The sequence below is a fragment of the Bacillus rossius genome, chromosome 11, assembly GCF_032445375.1.
Source record: "Bacillus rossius redtenbacheri isolate Brsri chromosome 11, Brsri_v3, whole genome shotgun sequence".
NCBI lineage: Eukaryota > Metazoa > Arthropoda > Insecta > Phasmatodea > Bacillidae > Bacillus > Bacillus rossius.
The window spans coordinates 33,084,027-33,099,931 of record NC_086338.1 but is presented as its reverse complement, the minus strand read 5'-3'; the positions used below and the strand labels follow the sequence as shown (position 1 = coordinate 33,099,931).

The 15,905-nt window shown below is 42.9% G+C and overlaps 1 protein-coding gene across 3 annotated transcripts in view; it reads left to right on the top strand.

Moving 5' to 3' along the window:
• The first annotated feature begins 229 nt into the window (after window positions 1-229).
• The window catches only part of LOC134536787 (cyclin-dependent kinase 11B-like), a 42,744-nt gene continuing 27,068 nt past the window's right edge, over window positions 230-15,905 (top strand). For 2 of the 3 annotated variants that reach the window (XM_063376707.1, XM_063376704.1), the window contains exons 1-3: window positions 236-537; window positions 6,862-7,015; window positions 7,836-7,945. In XM_063376707.1, the coding sequence (XP_063232777.1) occupies window positions 440-537; window positions 6,862-7,015; window positions 7,836-7,945 (362 nt within the window). In that variant the 5' untranslated portion in view covers window positions 236-439. Of the gene's footprint in view, window positions 538-6,861; window positions 7,016-7,835; window positions 7,946-15,905 lie in introns of all 3 variants that reach the window. The other variant, XM_063376706.1, reaches the window with a different exon arrangement.

Genomic DNA, 15,905 nt, shown 5'->3' with positions numbered 1-15,905 from the left:
TTTGCGAGACGTTGATGAGGAATAGCGGTCTATGCGACATAGAGGTGCTTTGGCGATCGGCGTCAAAGTTTTGGAATATGACCCGAGAGTTAGGGTACGGCAGTTGCCCAACTATGCAGTTAATATTCGTTGCCTTACTCAAATGTCTTGGAATACCGCCCTAAGTAATACATAATTATTTTGCCCTCTACCCTACTACCAACTCTACGGTACCCGCGATTTTGTATTAGCCTTCATGTGTTGTTCTTCATCAGTTTGTGTCACAACACAGTTCAAAATATTAACCGCAATTAAATGTACTGATATTGCAACGATTTAAAGGCTGATGTTAGATCTGTAAATTTTTGTTGTGGCAAATCGATCAAAGTTATGACAAGTTCTTGCTACTTTTATAATTTGTGGTGTTTCAAGCCAAGTGTAATTTTATTATCTACATGAAATGGAAACTGAAGAACAGATAAGTGAAGACGGGGAATTAGTGAAGAGCCCTACAAAACATTCACCGATACAGCTATCTAAAGATCCGTCAACTTTTCCGTAAGGCAGCATAATAATTTATAGTGAACTAGGTGACTGAAAGCACCAGAAAAGGTGCCAGGAGAGGAGAGCAGGATGACGGGAACCTGTTGGATGTGGTACTTGTGAGACCAATGGAGGCGGTCAGGGGAAGTGTGGTAATGGAGGGCATCAGTGATCACAGGATCCCAGTAGTGGAGTTAGACGTGGGCTGGAGGGAGAAAAGGGTAAGGAGGGGAAACGTGGTAAACTGTTGGGGTAAGGCTGATAGAGTGGGGGCAGAGGCATTCCTGAAGGGGGAATACAGTAGATGGGTAGATATAGAGGACCTCGAAGGTAGATGGGCTGCCTTAAGAAATATTCTGCTGCAGATGGCTACACGTTTTGTACCTCAGAGGAGGGTAGGCCAAGGAGGTGACCCTCCCTACTATGGAAGGGAGTTGAAAGTGTTGAAAAGGAAATGTAGGAGGCTGCATGCGAGGGCAAGGAAGCTTGGGGGAGAGGAGATAGAGGCGGAAATGAAGGCGCTTGGGAAGGAACTAGGGAGGAAATCGCGGGAAGCAAGGGATGCTTACATGGAACAGCTGATGGGGGAAGGGGGGACGGTAAATGGGGCGGAGCTCTACAGATACATAAGAAGAGTGAAGGGTGAGGAGGGAATAGGGGTTCTCAGAGGAGGAGGGGGGCAGGAATATACAGAGGACAGGGAAAAGGCAGACTTACTGCAGGAGCAATATCTGGCAGTATTTACAAAGGGGGAGGCATGGGAGGGTAAAGAGGACGACAGTTTAATGGGCAGGAAGGCCTTTGAGCTGCGACTGACAGATGTAATTAAGGTGATCAGGAGGTTGAAAGGGAGAAAGGCAGCTGGGCCAGATGGTATAGGGAATAGTCATTTGAAGTTGGGTGATAGGGAGATTGGGAAGTACCTGTTGGAGGTTTTCAAGCAGTCTCTGGAGGAGGGGAAACTACCAATGGAATGGAAGGAGGCAGTGGTAGTTCCCATCTACAAGGGGGGAAATGATAAGGCGGAGCCAGGAAGTTACAGGCCGGTCAGTTTGACGTCCTGTGTAGGAAAAGTGATGGAGAGGTTGGTAGGAAGGTACGTAAAGGGGGAAATGGAAGATCTGGGGTGGGTGGATAACAGGCAGCATGGATTCAGGATGGGGTTCTCATGCGAGACCCAGATGGCTGGGCTGTTGGAAGACCTGGTGGAAGCGGTGGACGGGGGGAAGCAGATAGATGCAATCTTTATAGATTTTGAAAAGGCGTTTGATAAGGTCCCCCATAGGAGGTTAATGGAAAAGGTTGAGTTGCTGGTGAGGGATGGAAGGGTGGTAAACTGGGTGGGTGATTTCCTGAGGAATAGAAGACAAAGAGTGAGAGTGGGTGAGGAAAGCTCCGAGGAGGGGGAAGTGACGTCGGGGGTGCCACAGGGGAGTGTGCTGGGGCCTCTGTTGTTCACAATTATGATAAACGATCTGGGGGAGGGCATGAAAGCCAGATGGAGGCTATTTGCAGATGACTGTGTAGTGTATGAGGTTGTGGGGGAAGGGGGATGTTTAACAGAGGACTTGATAAGGTTGGAGCAATGGACGGAGAAAAATGGAATGTCCTTGAATGTTGGTAAGACAAAAGTTGTCAGATTTACAAAGAGGAGGAAAGTCACACGAAATGTATATTACTGGAAGGGGCAGGAGATAAGAGAGGCAGCAGGATATAAGTACCTGGGGGTGACACTGAAAAATGACCTAGGATGGGCGGAGCACATAGAGGGGGTGGTCAGGAGGGGAAGGCAGGCGCTGGGGTTGCTTGGTAGGACCCTGCAGGGAGCTGGGAGGAGGACAAAGGAGAAGGCATACTCCACATTGGTCAGGCCAATGTTGGAGTATGCGGCGGCGGTCTGGGACCCCTACCTGGTGACTGAGGTGAAGGAGCTGGAAGGGGTGCAGCGCAGAGCGGCTAGGTGGGTGATGGGAATGTGGAGAAGGAGGGAGGGGCAGGATGGGAAACTGCATAGCCCAACGGAAATGATTAAGGAGTTGGGGTGGGAAACGTTACAGAGGAGAAGAAGAGTGGAAAGGTTGGTCAGGATGTTCAAGGTGCTGAAGGGGGAAGGGGGATGGGGGCAATTGGGAAGCAAAGTACATAGAGGGGAGTACAGAGGACGAAGAGACCACAGATGTAAGCTCCAGAGGGTGTGGAGGCGGACAGAGAGAGGGCGGAACACCTTCCTGGTGAGGACGGGGAGGGAGTGGAATGGGCTGGGGGAGGAAATGGTGGAGGTCAGGGATGGGAGGGAGCTGAGGAGAAAGCTGATGGAGGGGGGGGGGAGAGGGGAGTGAGTGGGAGTTCTTGCCACCGGGTGAAAGCCCAATTGCAGGTTAAGTAATAATAATAATAATAAAAATAAGCGGGAATGAGAAGGGATGTGCCTACTTGCAGATTTACATTTAATTATATTATATATTATACATACTTCAGTATAAAGCCTCATTCACGATACCCGGGAATGAAACTAGAACGGGAGAACTAGACGAGAATGGCTAGAATTCACAACAAAACGCTAATTTGACGGTACGCACGTGTCAGCATTGTAAACAAATTTTAATGAAATAAATCATTATTCCTTTATGCTGGAGTAAGTAACTATGTGATGTTGCGGCTTCGTGTAATAGTTTTATCAGTTAAATATGAGCACACGTCAAATGCATAATAAAAAAAAATATTTTCTTTCAATATGTAAAAAATTTAATAATTTATACATTTATATTTGTGCGAAATCCTTTCTCATAAAAAATTAGGCGTATCCTTTTCACCTTTGCTATATTAAAAAAACATTCAGATATTAAGATAATTATATTAGAATGTGAAAAAAAATTATTACAATTGTTCAGAATCTACATTATAGCAGTTGTGTAAAAAAGTAAAAAATAAAGTACATTATTTTTGTTTTTACAGTTAACAAATCCACCTGCAAAAATTCAATGCTCCCTTTGGCAAATAACATAGTTTTTATTTCATATAAAATAGATTTTGTTCTGTTTATCGCACTTAGTTCCAATCAGTTGCCATTTTCAACATTTACAATTGATGACGGATGAACAGTAAGCAGATAGGAGTCAAACAAAAATAAGTAAGATATTTTTAATGTCTCCCTGTGGGTCTATTCAGTTCCAGAACTTCTCTTGTCGCCCCACCATGCTGTTATTAGCTTGGGTTTCGTTATGTTCTCAGGTTGTTGTGAATTTGGCTTATGAATCTTCTATGTCATTGTTTAGAGGTTACCAGAATTAAAAATTGTGATTTAAGTTTGTTTCACTGAATCACATATGATTAGTTTCACCTGCCATTTCACAAAAGAGTTATGAATTATCACTACAGGCAAGTGACACATTCATGCTACTCACTCAATCTCTGGCTGATCGGCCATAACTATGAGAATTTATAAATTGGAAAACGGTAACACACAAACAAAATCGTACATTCATTTACTTTATATTAACTTGCAGCCGGGGGGGGGGGGGGGGGAATTGATTGTCCCTACCTATCCCTAACTGCAATACAGAGTGAAACAAGAGGAAAAATAAAGGGTTCTATTACCCTTATTTAAGGCGCAGTAAGGTTTTGAATTAAATCCAAAGTTACCAAAAATAACATTTTATTATAGAAAACAGGCGTATATATATAAAAGTACACTTTTAGATAAGGGACATAAATAATAATAATACTAATGATAATAGCTGCACACACAATAGCTCAATATACCAATTGGGCTGTAGTAACAATTCCGTGCATAATAAATTATTCATGAGTCAATTTGGCACATGGCCACCAACATAGAATTCTTTGCATTATACATTTTTGTATATTTCTATATTTCAATCGCCTTAAATCGTTCACTTAAGTGTTTACAATATGATAACGTAGTTTTCGTGATTCATTTCCGAGATTTTCATAGTCCGATGAATATGCAATCAACTGCATATACACGTGAAGTCTTACTGTTAAAAAAAGAGGGTATGACATACAAATAATTTACATAATACGCAGTTTAGATTACGAGCATAACATTCGTATAAAACATAAGATAATAGTCTGCTGAAATAATAGTGCAGAAAAAATCAAATACACACAACTTTATCCAATTGGGTGAACGTTACTTGCGCAAGACCTCTGAACTGTATTAAACAGCTGGCTATTCATGACAAACATGATATAAGGTACAACGTATTCTTTCAGCTTACGTCAGTATATTCTTATACCTATCGTGATTTTATGAAATAACGACATAAGATATATATACATATATATACATACATATATATATACATATGTATGTATGTATATGTATATATGTATATGTATATGTATGTATATGTATATGTCTATATATATATATATATATATATATATATATAGGTTTCAGAGCTATACAACTTTAAATGGCCCAAACGCCCATTCTACAACTATATCATTAAACCTAGTACTGACTTGAAATATATAAGACGGAAGTACGTCGGGCAGTGACGTATATGAAGCTACAATCATAAGCACGGAAACACGAACTCTGGCGCATCTACTACCGACAAGCGTTTGATGTAAGTCAGCCTTACTGAGCGCGACGCGAGTGCCATAAAAGAGAGAAATTCAAACATCTAGTATTCAAGTTTGCAAAAAATAACAACGAAGCGACACGGTAGGTAACCGTAACTGAACCTACTACCATCTGATCGCATTCAGACATAATAACCTTCCGAAACGTAACGACGGCGAGCAAGACCCATCGATATTACCACTAGCATAGATTCACCGTGTTTAAGCCTAACATCGCCTAATGCCCGACGGACTGTCGATCACTCCGAAGAGCAAGCAGACAGTGGCAAAACATGCAAACTCTGGAGTTTATATAGGCCTCTGAAACTACGCCACTAGGCGCGCTAAAATCGCGGCGGGGATGGAGGGAGTAGATGGGAGTGGGGATGGAGGGAGGGAAGGAGACTATAGGGTGGAGGGGGAAAAGGGGAGGAAGACGATGGGAGCGCTACCTATACCGACCGACAGTGTAGCCAATTGCTACAAACTGATAATTAATACTGGTATCATTTAGATTTCTCATTTATTAAAATTTTAATCACACCTATTCACGTAATTCTTGGCCAAAAGTAAACAAGGCATCCCTTCGTCTCGCCAACGTTGGGAAAGAGCATTAAAACCAATATCTGCTGCTTGTGTAACAGTTTCAAGCTCTCAAGAAGCTCTGATTGGCTTATACTTATTAACTAATTTGATACCTGCTTCATATAAATAACATGTACAGGTATACCTAAGGGTGGAAAAAACCCAACAAGTGACACATTTTAAATTTCTAAGCTATGAATGTGTCAGAGTAAGACCTTTTATTTCAAAATAGAGCTAAAATTGCAGTAAGAAATATGACCACTTAGTAAATATAATATTAAACCTACTAAAACTCACAATCTGACATTAAGAATGATTGAAATAATGTTATTTTCTTATGTGATGTTCTATATGGTCCCAGCACATGAAGGAATTTTTTTTTTTTGTATTGTGTTGGGCACATTAAGTGTAGTCCAAAGTTTTAAGTACTATTGTAAAACAAAATGCATTCACTTTTCTGTGTTTTAGCTTTGAATATATAAACTGTATAGAAGTCGCCAGCCCAGGTTAAAATTTCTAATATGGTTTGAGGTAGTTGGTTCATTCACCGCTGCAATCGCCACCATCTCTAGGGCATCGACTTGTGGTGGTCCCTAGCGGACAAGTTTCGAACTCTTCAAACACCCCTTCCCCCTCCTGTTGAACGACGTTGAGCTGCAGTGAATGATGGATGAGGGGTGCGGGGAATGACAGCAGGCGACAGCGCTGCACTCTAACGTGTAAATAACAACTAAGACGATACAGGGCGTTACGGCAGCGCACTGCAGCGGTGAAGTTCCCAAGCTGCTCATCAAACGCTTCTGAAAAACGTAGAGAAAATCCTATCCACTCGCGACTTCTATACAGTATATATATTCAAAGGTTTTAGGTAGGTAGATTTCAAATAAATATTACCTATTGTAGTCGTTATCATGGTGCGACTTTCAGAAAATTTCAATATAGTTTTTTTGTTTCATAGTCCATAGACCCCAAAACCATCGTCAAACTCGCAATCATCACAATTTTGTGGACACGATCCCTGTCACAATTTTTCACAGATCACTCAAGTGTGATGCCTTTCTGATCATGGCCACCGATGACTGCTGGGCATCTCAAGGCTAGTGAGAAAATGGTGTCAAACAGAGAATCATGGCTGAGTTTGACCTAGGTGTGGGTGTGTCGCAGCAGTGTTTCCGAGGACGAAGATGCCGAGGACACGGCGGACTCTCTAGACATCAAACCCCCGCAGGCAGCCGTGGCGCACCACCACAAGACTGGTTCCCGCGGAGCCGCCAAGAGGGAGCGTGACAAGCACCACAAGGATTCTCTCCGCGAACATGTACGTCCTGTTTGGCTGGCTTCCAGTGCGAGTGTTCGTAGGAACGCCTGCAGGTCAAGTGTGGTTCTCTTGCTCGCCACCGTCATGGCGACGACACGTATCCGGTACGACGGGCGAGTTACGACTGCTGCGTGAAAATGCAAACGTGGATCCCATCATCGTAACTCTCCCCGTCACTTGTGTCGTACCTAAGACGGCTCGACGTTAGATAATATACAGAGGTTAGCAGTGAATTTACAGAAAGGACAAGCTATTTTTGGTAGTTGGTCTAACTTCTATCAATTTACAGCGAATAGAAAACTACAGAAACAAAAACAAGACTGGACAGTCTTAAAACTTAGGCATAATGTTTCTAGTCTATTATGCTCTTTCCACAATCATATTCAATATTTATATCATTATGGATTCAAATTATATACTATCTCTGTATGTTTGTGTACATGTGTGTTTGTGTGTGTTTATCTAAAAGAGAAATTAATAATAATTTATGCATCAAAGAACATCCCTTCATTTAAGGTTGAATCAACCAAATAAATGGAAAGGATCAACCGGTACAACCTGTGCAGAACCCTTCCAGGCAGTTTAGTTAATTACGTAGAATAGTAATGCAGCAGTATTAACATTCACATTCAGCAAAGTAGTCTGTTACTTTAATTGAAGATGATATTAAACTCGTATGTAAACTTGTTTGGAGAAACTAAGGCTTGGAAGAGGCCTACATATTAAAATCGATGATTTGTTATATTCCAGTAAACACAATTTATGAAATTTTTTCCCTCCGCGCTACTGTAATTATGGAAGCTGTAATGTTGTGTTGCAGGTCCACCCCAGCATCAAGTCTGAGGCCACGTCCATCTCTCACAGGAAAAGCCACCACAGGTCTCACAGAGAACACAGGGAAGAACGGTTCAGAGAGAAGAGACATCATCGGTGAGACTCGTTTTTGTATTCCTGCATTTGGTTCTACAGAAAGATGTTTGTAGTTTTTGATAGGGATTTTTTCCGAAAGGATTTCAGATTGGAAATGTACTACAATTGCAGTGGTGCTATAGCGTATAGAAAACAGGGAAATTAAAATGGTCAGGAAATACCTGGAAAAGTCAGGGAAATAACTAAATATTTTTGGTAAATTTTTCTGTGAGACACCAAAATTAAAAAAAAAAAAATACCATTCCCGCCAACGTTTAGGTGCCTCAAAAACTGTTGGCAAATAATTTGTTAAACAAGAGCTGCGGACAGTATTTTATGGGAAATTTCAATAAAACCAAAATAACACCAGAAACATGGCAATACACCATATAGCATCAAAATGCAACCAAACTCATGAAATAAGCATTTTTTTTAAAGAAGATTAATTTCAAATTACATAATGTTTCGTACTGAAACTGTTACCAGATAACATGAAAGTCAAAAACGATAGCCGGACGTCCGATGACGCCGGTACCAGACGAACCACTGAGTCTTTCCTGATGGCCACCAGGATCGCTTGAGTTTATGGCAGCGAAATGGCGCCATATTTGAATTTTGAAGCGTCCAACACTTGAATTAGTTAACATAAATCTAGGGTAAGCACTATTTACAAATCCAACATACCGCCCACCAAAATGCATATTTTAAACATTTATTGGGCGGGCAACGGGCACAGCTTCACCACAGGCCGTAGAAAGGTGCCTTGTTGGGTCTTCACCTCAGCCACTCTCACGACACCATCTGAGCCAGGAAAAGTCTTCACAATACGGCCTAACTTCCAGCACAATGGTGGTAGATTCGGATCTTTGATGAGAACCAAGGTGCCAACACTGAGGATGTCTTGGTCAGTTAGGCTCTTGGGTCGTTGCTGCAGCTGTTGTAGATAATCCTGGTGCCAGCGCTTCCAGAATGACTGATGCGCTTGCTGGATGAGTTGCCATCGAGACAAACGATTTAGCTTGAGGTGGGACAAATCTGGTTCGGGCACTAGTGCAGGAGGCCCCAAGACTAGAAAATGACTGGGTGTCAGAGCAGCCATGTCGTTTGGATTATTTGAGAGAGCACACAGAGGCCGTGAGTTGAGAATGGCCTCCACTTGTGTCATGAGAGTGTATAATTCTTCATAAGTGAGTACCTGAGCACCTACACTCTTTATGAGGAGAGACTTCACAGACTTTACACCTGCCTCCCACAGGCCTCCAAAATGTGGTGCTGATGGGGGATTGAAATGCCAGGTAACTTGGTGTTCAACCAGCGACTGAGCAAAGGAGTCATGTGTATCCTTGCTTGACATGAAGGCTCTTAGTCCAGTCAACAAGCGACTGGCACCGACAAAGTTAGTCCCGCAATCGCTGTGAAGGTCAGAGCATCGCCCCCGACGAGACAAGAAACGGCGAAAGGCAGCTATGAAAGCATCTGTCGTCAGATCAGAGGCCAGCTCCAAGTGGATTGCCTTGGTGGCAAAGCATACAAACAGGCACAAGTAGGCATCCTGGATGCGGGCCTTCCGCAGTCGGGACATGGTGATTTTAAAGGGTCCAGCATAGTCGACTCCTGTCTTGAGAAATGGCTTGGCTTGTGTGACACGATCGACTGGAAGATTACCCATGGGTGGGTTTCGAGGCACAGGGCGAACTCGAAAGCATAAAGTACACTTCTTCAGCCGTTGACGAATGAGGCCCCGAGCACCTACAATCCAGAAGTCACGTTGCACAGCAGACTGTAGTATGGTGGGACCACAGTGCATCAGATGGATGTGAAGGTGGTCAATTACAAGGTCTGTCAATCTGTGGTGTTTGGGCAGTAGAATTGGATGTCGTTGGTTGTAAGCCAAGTCTGATAGTTCCAAACGTCCGCCCACCCTGAGAATGCCAGCAGGATCCAAGAAGGGAGACAGCTTGAAGAGTGGACCCCGATATGGTTGGTTAGCTTGCAGAGCTTTGATATCAGATGCGAATGCTGAAGCCTGGGCTAAACGAACCCATACCATCATGGCATCTTTAAGCTCATTAGCATCTGGTGGACTACGGGGGGGAAGTTTCTTGAAGCGCAAACGTTGCACAAAGCGGAGACAATAGGCCGTAATGCGTTTGACCTTGCTTAAAGATGAGAACCTTTCCAGCAGCGTAGTGTCTGCCAGAGGGTTGACACTATGCAAGGTAAAGATCCGTTGTTCCATCACTGTTTCGTCCATGCTGTCCATCAAGCCGGTGAGTTGTGGCCATTCCTCTGGTGGCTTATACAGCCATGATGGACCGGTCCACCACAGCGAGTGGTCAGCTATCTCACTTGGAAACAAGCCCCTAGAGGCACAATCAGCCGGGTTGCTGTCTGACAACACATGATTCCAGTGCTTTGCTGGGACAAGGTCATGGATTTGGCCGACACGATTTGCAACAAAAGTTTTCCATTTATGAGGTGATCCACGGATCCAGTGGAGGACAACTGTAGAGTCTGTCCAGGCAAATATTTGGTCTAGGTTCACATGAGGTCCATAATTTTGCAAGATTCTATGCATTGTGCGAGCAAGCAGCAAAGCACCACAGAGTTCCAGGCGAGGCAATGACACTCTTTTAATTGGGGCTACCTTTGACCTTCCAACCAGAAGGTATACAGATACTGAGCCATCAGGTGAAGTGGCTCTGAGATAAACAACTGCCGCATAACCTTGCTCCGAACTATCAGAGAATCCATGGATCTCTAGTAAGAGTTCTCTTTGGGTCACTGGGACAAATCTTGAAATAGTGATGCTAGCCAGACTAGGAAGCTCTCGCTGGAACCGCTGCCACGTTGCAAGGATGTCGGCAGGAGGAGGGTCATCCCAATCTATGCATCGAATCCACAAGTGCTGAATGAGGCATTTTGCAAGCAGGACCACAGGTGACAGCCAACCTAGAGGGTCAAATATTCGCGCCAAGTCGGACAGTATGCTCCGCTTCGTAGCTGTCGAGGAAGTAGGTTGAACATTGTAAGCGAATGCATCCACTTCAGATTGCCACTGCAGACCCAATATTTTGACGGTGGGAAGTCCACAAGTGTTGTCCAAGGGGAGAGCCTTGCTGCCCTGCACCAAGTCTTCGGAAAGCCAAGAGAGCAGAGATAAATCATTACTGGCAAATTTTCGCAACTGAAAACCACCAGCCTTGAGGAGGTCAATTAACTCTCTTTGCAATGAGATAGCCTCACGTGCATTGGGTGCTCCAGTTACAACATCATCAACATACGTGTCTTTTAGGAGGACTGATGATGCCCGAGGGAATCTATCTTTCTCATCTGCAGCCAGTTGATGGAGTGTGCGGATAGCAAGGTAGGGTGCAGATGACACGCCATAGGTAACAGTGTTGAGCCTGTACTCACAAACTGGATCATCATCAGATGGTCGCCACAGAATTCGTTGACAGTCGCGGAATTCCTCTTGAACTAGAATCTGACGGTACATCTGTCGTATGTCAGCAGTAAATGCAACTGCATGATCTCGAAATGAGAGAAGAATGTCAGCTATGTCTCTCTGCAGTTTGGGTCCCGTAAGTAATTGATCATTCAGAGAAGTTCCTTTGCTGTCCTTGGCCGATGCATCAACGACCACACGTAACTTTGTTGTACTACTGTCTGGTTTCAAAACTCCGTGATGCGGAATATAAAACGACGGTGTAGTCAACTGGGGTTCTTGAACCATTGACATATGACCCTGGTCAATGTAATCTGACATAAATTCTACATAGGATGCCTTAAAATGAGGGTTTTTGTTCATCTTGCGTTCAAGGTAGTGAAAACGTTTTAGTGCTTGAACACGTGATTCCTCAAAATGAGGTGAAGGCTCCTTGAAAGGTAAGGCCACACTATATCTACCATTCTCATCTCTTCTGCAAGTCTCGAGAAAGATCTGTTCACATCGAATGTCCTCAGAGGAAGGCTTTGGGGGTACAATAACCTCTTCCACCTCCCAAAACTGCCGAACTGTGTCGTCAAGTGTTGGTGTAATAGAATGAAGTGATACACAACTGAGCGATACTGCAGATGTGGGTACTCTCCCCATCACTACCCATCCAAAGACAGTGTCAATCGCTACAGGGACCTGGGTACTGAGACTTAGTGTGCGTCCGCTCAGCACATAGGGAAACAGATCTGCCCCAATTAGCACATCAATAGGCCCAGGCTGTGCATAGTGAGGGTCAGCTAGTTGCAAATGGGAAAGATGATCCCATGAATGAGGGTTCAGTTGTGTTGTAGGCAGTGAGCCAGTGATCTTAGGCAAAATGAAGGCAGTGAGTGACAATCGCGGACCCTCCTGACCAACTGGTTTCACTAAACAGTCAACTACTCCCCTAGCGACATGCACTGGTACCTGGGAAACACCGTAGACTGGCAGAGCTGCCTTTCGACGTATTAAGCCTAGCCTCTTCACACAACCTTCTGTCATGAAGCTGGATTGGCTGGCAGAGTCCAAGAGTGCTCGAACTGTGTGAGTCCTGCCAGAGCTGACTGGAATTTCTATGAGTGCAGTGGACAGCAAAATCGTAGATGGACTATCTTGATTATGCAGTTCGGATGCAGCCAAATATTGTCCAGGAGATGAAGCACACAACGCATTCACACCATCATGGTCTGGTGACTGTGGTCGCATGTCACTAAAATGAAGTAGTGTGTGATGTCGAGAGTCACAAGACCGACAATGAGAAGACGAAAGGCATGCACTTGCATGATGAGACGTTCGCAAGCAGTTCAAACAGAGGTTTCCTGACCTCACCATCTGATACCTTTCCTTTGGAGATGACTCAAGGAACTTGGGGCACTGGTAGATTTCGTGAGGTCCACTGCATATGACACACTTCACTGACTTGGAAACAGTGTTTCCTGCGAATGACTGATGTTGCACATATCTAGAAGCTGGCTTAGAATAAATAGACGACTTGCTCTTAAAGGTTTTCCCAGACGTCACTAGCTGTGACTCAGCTGCACGGCGATAACCCTCTAAAAATAACAAAAACTCGGTAAGCTTGGGTAACTCTGCTCCCTTGTCATTAATAAACAGCTCCCACTGGTTACGCAAAACCTTATCCAGCTTAGCTTCAATGATATGCAGCAACAGCGGGTCCCATTTTTCAACATTGACATCCAGCACTCGTAATGCCGCAATGTGCTCTGCCAGAAGAGACATCATCTTATTCACTGATGCTGGGGCCTCTAATGACACAGATGGTATTTGCATAATTGCTTCAATGTGCAATGAAACAATCAAGCGCTTGTTACTGTACCTCTTAGACAGTAGTTCCCAAGCAATACTATAGTTCGAATCAGTCAAGGGTAATGCCTGAATTACTGCCAACGCGTCACCAGACAAAGATGACTTTAGGTAAGATAGTCTCTCTACATTGGTGAGACTTCTGTTGTCTACAACTAGAGCCTCAAACAGATTTGAGAAGCTGAGCCATTCTGTTGGATTACCCTGAAAGTGGGATAAATCAATAGCTGGCAGACGGGGTGACGACCCAGCTGCACATTGATTACGTGTTTCCTTGTTCCGGTTCTTAGAATCCTGCACTAATGTGTCCCAGATTGCATTAACTTCATAATAAAGATCGTCGAAGTGATTTAGCCTACTTGTATGCCTTGTGTCATCAAAATCAACTTGCTCCTTGCATGCCAATTCATAAGTCAAATGGTCATCTTCAAACCCATTACGAAGCTGAGATAAGTCCCGACAGGTTGCAAAGAATAATGACTGCTTGGAAGTGTCTGTAGTAACCCTTTTGGCCAGATCCGCGGCACGCTGTAATCGGTTTTCGGCACGCTCCAGACGTCGCTCCAGAGCTGAAACACTGTCAGTCATGGTTGTGTTTATTCTACTTAAGTACACTCAGTCAAAAATGGAAGCACCAACTAAAAATTTAAATGTAAACGATTTTTCAGCAAAAAATCGATTCTGAACCGAGTGGTGTTTATAAAATCGATTTTATAACTAAAATCGATTCTAAACCGAGTAGTGTTTAAATAATCGATTTTCAATGTCCTGCGAATCGATTTTGTATCGATATGTGTAGTAATGCCGAACAAAGACTTGGCAAAATCTATGTTAACGGTCTACTTAATAATTCAAAGTCATTTTCACCGCCAGTCTTAGAAAACACGCAATCTTATAGCAGACCGGTCATTATCAGTATCTGGTTACCGTGGAAAGATAAGAAATAATAGTGCGGCACGACACAAAAGGCTTCGTCAGCACCAACACCGTCAGTGTGATAAAGGCAATTTTTATCTTCCCTTACGCACTCAGTTCTTATCTTCCCTTACGCACTCAGTTGTTATCTTCCCTTCCACTGGAAGCTAATAGCACATTAAGATGATAACCCGTTCACGTTTTTATGGCGGGGCAACGACGGACAAAGGAGACTCGGTACAATGAACGACGCAAACAAACACTCCGAATCTCTCCACGTAACTAGAACTGAGCCCGATAGCTCAGTAATCGCGGTTAGCGGATTGATCCGGCCCGGAGGACCAAATGTTTCGTACTGAAACTGTTACCAGATAACATGAAAGTCAAAAACGATAGCCGGACGTCCGATGACGCCGGTACCAGACGAACCACTGAGTCTTTCCTGATGGCCACCAGGATCGCTTGAGTTAATGGCAGCGAAATGGCGCCATATTTGAATTTTGAAGCGTCCAACACTTGAATTAGTTAACATAAATCTAGGGTAAGCACTATTTACAAATCCAACACATAAAATGTTACCCTTTATAATACTAACTTAAATTAATGTAATTTACGTAGCATGACTCTGTAGACTCTGTACCAAAATGTATGGTTTCATTGTATGGATTTTTAATTTCTTATGGCCATTTGCACCATTCGAGTTCAAGCGTGATCTACTGTCAAAAACTGTTTATATCATGGTTTGACCACATTTTCTGTTGCACCATTGTGTTTTGAAAGCTCAACGAATATCATTAGGAACTTCCAAATAAACTGTCACTCGGAGTGGTTCATGGACAATGATCTCGGATCAACCCCGTGTGCACAGACATGTCCGTAATTTTTACAGACTTTATGCAGTTTAATTTAATCAGACACAAATATTATATCCTTATTTACAAAATTTCAGATTATTCATAAAACAGGTGTCAAAACTGCTAATTATTCTAAAGTACAACCACTTCTTATGTGAATTACCCTATTTTAATTGTTTTAAAAGCCTATTAGTTTGCATAGTGATTTAATAAGGCTTTTTATTTTGTTATAATTACTTTCCATATCAAATAGAGGCTTTTTTTAGTCAAAAGTAAAAATATATTAATATTTAAGGCTGCTTTGCTGTGTTTTCAGTGTTATTAAAATTGATGCAGCGGCCGTACACGCTGCTATCTCGTGTAAACAGCATTAATCATTGGCTAGACGTATCACAGTCAATTTTAGGAACACGTATTGTTCCAGCCCACCAATAGAAATAAACCCTACCTGTTGTCGCAGATCGGAAATACATATACGGACTAAAGTTCACGCAAATGACAACGATACAGTCCCAGCTGTGCGGCGCAACGTTTAGAGGAATCATCCGAGTATCGTTCTTGGGCCAAGATCATCGGATTTCCGATCGAAGAGCAGAATGAACGGTGCTCATTTTTTTTTATTACTGAAGTTGGTAAAATTTTTCGAACACGCAAAATACGTGCAGAATTATTATTTTTTTTGTTCCTTGAGATGCATATTACAAATTATTTTTTCGTATAATGAAACGTACTGTTACACTCACACAGAGTATTTTATGTTAATTGTTTTGGTTAATGAGCATCAAAATTGTAATTATGTTTATTGTATAAAATTAGTACTGTGATATGTAAAAACAAATTTTGCTCTATGGCACATGATATATCTTTGGTCAAGAAAAAAAGAAAACGGTTGATATTACATGAAATGGAG